The sequence below is a fragment of the Planococcus citri genome, chromosome 1 (genome assembly GCF_950023065.1).
Source record: "Planococcus citri chromosome 1, ihPlaCitr1.1, whole genome shotgun sequence".
NCBI classification, from domain to species: Eukaryota; Metazoa; Arthropoda; class Insecta; order Hemiptera; family Pseudococcidae; genus Planococcus; species Planococcus citri.
The window spans coordinates 22,353,143-22,358,071 of record NC_088677.1 but is presented as its reverse complement, the minus strand read 5'-3'; the positions used below and the strand labels follow the sequence as shown (position 1 = coordinate 22,358,071).

Below are 4,929 nucleotides of genomic sequence, written 5' to 3'. Positions count from 1 at the left end.
TCATTCATCTCGCTAGCTCTTTCCACTTGAAAATAAAAGCCACCGAGCATTACTTTTGTGTCATACTGTATTAAAAGATCCCATTTCGAAAAAGCATCAAAAAGTGCATCTATGGAAATTTCTTTAAAATTTTAAATGGTAGCTCCCTCTTTTAACGCCATTTTGAAATTTGAAATTTGAACTTTGAATTTTTTGAAATTTTCAAAAGTTCAAGTTCAAATTTCAAAATGGCGCTGTAAGTGGGAGCTAGGTACCTACCATTTAAAATTCTGAAAAAGTTCCAAAAGAATTCTAATCAAAAGAACAGTGAATAGAAAATGATTTTAAAAAACGAAAACAAAATTTATTATGTACAAAAATATCACAATTAAATTCGTGTCGACAGAAAAGCTAATTCCTGGGGAATCGAATTACCTATTGGAAGTAACCATCTCTCGCCAACGGATCATACGAATAATGACTTTAAAGATTGCACTTGATCGTAATTAGTCGTAGATGGGGTCCTAGTCGTATCGTATATTACAGGAAATTCCTCTCCTTGGGAATATAAATTCACGTTCTGATACAGCTGAGCTTTCTTTGCCTCGGCAGCAGGGGAGTAGTCTTTGTCATAAGGTCTCGGTTTGACTTTAGGTATATCGTAGTAATCTTGTTCGGCTGTAATTTGCGGAGATTCAGTTTCCGAGTACTTTTTCTTCTGTCGAATATCTTCGTACTTGGGTTTATTTGGCTTGCTGTTGTAGTACTTTTTACGTTCCTTTTGCTCGGTTTTATGAGTTTCGGAGACTTGGAGCGGGGTACGAGAGTCGACAGATCGCGATGGAGTCGAAGCGTACGCTATTGTCTTTTCGTCTTGTGTTTGCGATGGCTAAAAAGAAAGATCGTATGTATATAAAACCGTATGTTTAAATTGTACATTGCGTAATTATTACGATTACGAATGTAACTGAGTACGATTTATATGGATCATTTTTCGGTATGGACTTACATCAAATATCTCTTCGTTACTGGAACCTTCTTCCTGAAATGTTACACGGGGATTTTTATTTATTTATTATTATCAGGTACCTACTTATTCTTATTTAAACGATGTGTATTATATTATTACGAAAGAATACACTTACGTGAGCATCTCCTCCGTGATTGTAGTCCCAGTAATGTTCGCCGTAGCCTCCGTGTTTATCGCCCCATCGAGTCTGTAAATGATAATTTTTTCAAATTCGAATCAATAATGAGGTTTTGAAAATTTGTTTAGGTAGGTCTAGGTACTAATTGATCGAAGGAGTTGATACATAGATGATTCACCGAAACAATTTGAACAAAATTTGAGATACAACTTGATTTTTGGGTATAGTCATCTCCTAGCCAGGACTTATGAGAAGGGAGGGGGGAGGGCCAAAGAAAACAATATTCTGTGAACTTCGATTTATTGGAGGCCTCAAATAATTGGCGAGGAGTTATCAAATTATTGAGGAAATAATGAATTTTGCCAAATTCAATACATCCTTTTCTTCGTTCAATTCTGTGAATTTTTCAAGTTCATTCTTCTAAGAGCATGGTAAAAAAAATACTCTGTTTCTTTTTCTGCCCATATTCTGATTTTTCTTGCACTTTGAGACCTCTTTTTGAAAAAAAATACTTGGGCTAGAATAGTGCTGAAATCCTTTTTTTGTGAGCGAGGGTATCCTACGTAGAAAATTTTTCGAACGAATACCTATTTGAAATTTTTTAATGTGGACAAACCCATATTATATGTAGACTATGTAGTTTCCCTCCTTCATGTCAATTTGTTTCGGTGAAAAACTATTTTCAACTACCTATTCGTTTACTGACATAAAACTAAAGCAACAAAATGAAGCTTTTTTTAAGCATTATGAAGCCAAGCAGACTTTTAAACTTGGGGTAAATAACATCTAATTCTTTTAATGAAAATGAATGTAGGAAAAAGTTTACTTGTGTTTTGAAGTGCCCTTTATGGGGTGCAGCCTTTTCATGATGTTGTCTAAAATGATGCTCGTTTCCTCGTTTATAAGCAAATTCATAATGATCTGGTTGAGGAACATGCTGATACCTGGCCACCACAAGCAAATATTAATTTTGGTAAATTTACAATCAAATTCGTTGAGTTTTTTTTTTGAACGCATTTATCTTTTGATGAATGAATATTTATGCAGTTTCAGCTGTTTCGAAGCAAATAGCAAATAAAAAGCTTTTTTAAAAAAATTAATTCCGAAAGCTTCAAGCAATATAATCTTTCCCTCGTATTATCAGACCTTTCCTTGAAAACGTTTATTTTCGTCATCTTTTTTCTCATATCGTTGCTCCCATTTATCAGGGTCTTCGAAAACATGCCCAAATTCTACTTGTTTAGGACCTGTTTGAACGGAATACACGTCCCTGACAAAACACTCGTCGTAGTTTATTAAAATATGTCATACTGCTTCGAGGATAATAATATAAAAGTAATAAAATGTTGAAGGTTATACTTACATAAAATAATTGCCTCCATCTTGTGTTCCTCCAAACGGTTCCGATTCGCCGAATAATGTAGCTTCGGAATTCTGATCTGGGTTTTTTGTATCTGCATGAAAATCGCAGGGTTCAGTAAAATTGATTTGTCTGGGAGAGAGTAAGTACGTACATTTGTACGACGAGAGAAATTAACTAGGTACCTATATAAGAAACCGTTGAAAGAAAGCGCAGTAGATAATTTCGAAAAATCAATCGAATTCAAATTCAAATTGTATAGATAATTGGCGCGATCGAACGAATAAAGTGGTCGATAAATTTACGTAGGTACGAATAAGATTTGTACGAGTTATTTATTCTTATTCCATAGACGATGGGTATAATATTCCGCAACTAATACTGTGTACTTAAGTACCTACAATTGGTAACCGTTACGGATGACATGATAAAGGTGATTGAATCAAGTATACCTACTGCTATGTGCTGTTAATTGGTATTTCCATACCTAAATAAAATAGAAATTTGTTTGTAATTTTTTTTTTTTTTGGTTTTTACAAATGATACGATAATGAGACTTGTGAAATGAAAATTATTCCAAGTACATAAATATTAAAATTTCAGTTTTAGGAATCGTGGTATCTTTCAATGTATTTGGCATCATTAATGCGAAATATTTGCAAAGAATCCCACTGAACACGAATCCACTTGCATTTTATTGAAGAAAGGACGTTGAAATTTCCAAAAGGAAGATTGAGTGAAAAACTCATTTTAAAAATTGTCTTGTTTTTTTTTAAAATGCTTACAAATTCTTCATCTTTATCTTAAACGTATTGATGATGATGATGATGATTCATAATCTATCAATCAATTGAATAGAATATAGAATTAGGTACTTACTTTCTACACTCGCGAAGTTGGAGTCAGATGCATATCTGGTTAGTTGATCGATATTTTCACCAATCGCGAAATGGAGAATTAGGGCAATGATCACCTAATATACACAAAGTGATATGCACTTAATTGATTGATAAATTGTGTTTTAAATGTGTTTTATTTGAAAATGGGTGCACATGACCGAGTATTCATAAAAGCAAACGAAAAAAAAAACAAGAAGAAACCGAATAAGAAATTGAATCGTTTACCAAACGTTATGCGTGCGATAAATTAAGTAATTTTAAAAATTTAACATGATGCAAGCATTTCGAAAATTTGAGGAAAAAACATTTCATACTTTATCAAATATTATCTAATAAACTACCAATGGGAATAGTTTTATGTAAAATACATATTTATACTCTTACCGAAAAATCAAATAACGTATGCGACATGTTGTCCACGAACAGACAAGTCAAGTGTTTCGTCAACTGGTCGATATTATATTAGGTATGTTAGCATAATATATTAGGTATACCTATAGATGTCCGTTAAAATGAAATTTAATCATTAATATAATAACCGAAATGAAACTGCCATACCTAGACCGCACGCCAAACGCATTTTACGGATCCGTTATATAGAAATAAAAAAAATTATCAGTGGAAAATAACTTATGTAGGCCTAATTGATACCAATACTTACCTACCTATTTGGCCTATTTGAGGTAGGTAGCTAATAGCTACCTATCATTGTGATGTCAACTCTCGGTTCGAATTTATTTAACTGATTATGGAAGTAAACGGGAAATAAAAGTGTGATTAGATCACTATTTGGTTTCGAATGTCATGGTCTAATTAAAATCAGTCATTGGTAATTAAACGATAGACACTTCCGCGAGGTGATTTGTGGAATATCCAGGAGACGCAGCCCTGGTGACTGAGGCCGGAGGGAAGACGAATATTCGAGGAACTGTAACTAGTGTGTACAACTACAAGGCTTGAGGCATGGGTCATTTTATGCTGTTAAATTAATGAAAGGAGGTTGGATTTTTGCCTTTTTGGAGAAAGAAGAGTAAGACTGAAGGGTTATGAGTAGAGCTCGGATTTTTATGATTTGTCATATTTTCATTCATCGCAGAACATCACGCATATCCTATGGATTTTTGTGAATCATACAATTCTGAGTAAAATGAGCCCAACTTGTTAGCGCATACTTTGCATATTTTGGGCACAAATGCATAAAAATGCATATTTTACACATTTTAAGCGCATATTGACATAGTGTAGGTGGCCCGCATCGTTATAAGTGGTCATTCTATTAAGGACCACTTAAAGGGATGCTTATTTTAGCTACCCCTTATACCGATAGGTATCGGAAACGTGTAGGTATCTTTTAAATAGAAAGAAATGTACAAATACCAGTGTATTTGTACATTTGACGTCACGAACGGCTGGATCCCCTTTACAAAGTAAAGACTATATCAAGTACAGGGTTGACAGCCGCGATGACATTTACACCCCGAGATAGGAAAACAAGGCGATTAATTAAATAAATTTATTAGTAAGAATGCTCGCTTATTGACAG

General features: G+C 33.9%; 1 protein-coding gene across 1 annotated transcript; it reads right to left on the bottom strand.

Annotated features, from left to right (window-relative positions):
- Positions 1 to 327: 327 nt before the first annotated feature.
- Positions 328 to 3,865, bottom strand: LOC135842142 (uncharacterized). The gene is made up of 7 exons (XM_065359525.1): positions 3,771 to 3,865; positions 3,367 to 3,460; positions 2,491 to 2,581; positions 1,954 to 2,071; positions 1,125 to 1,196; positions 989 to 1,021; positions 328 to 868 (listed from the first exon to the last, which is right to left on the bottom strand). Exons 1-7 carry the CDS (start codon positions 3,795 to 3,797, stop codon positions 446 to 448), a joined length of 858 nt encoding a protein of 285 aa, XP_065215597.1. The 5' UTR covers positions 3,798 to 3,865; the 3' UTR covers positions 328 to 445.
- Positions 3,866 to 4,929: the final 1,064 nt, after the last annotated feature.

Excerpts from the sequence above, each read along its gene's own strand:
- LOC135842142 (XM_065359525.1), bottom strand. The coding sequence starts at position 3,797 with ATGTCGCATACGTTATTTGATTTTTCG. Across the intron at positions 2,582-3,366 it reads CAACTTCGCGAGTGTAGAAA|ATACAAAAAACCCAGATCAG; the intron begins GTAAGTACCTAA and ends ATTTTCATGCAG. Across the intron at positions 869-988 it reads GTAACGAAGAGATATTTGAT|CCATCGCAAACACAAGACGA; the intron begins GTAAGTCCATAC and ends CTTTCTTTTTAG.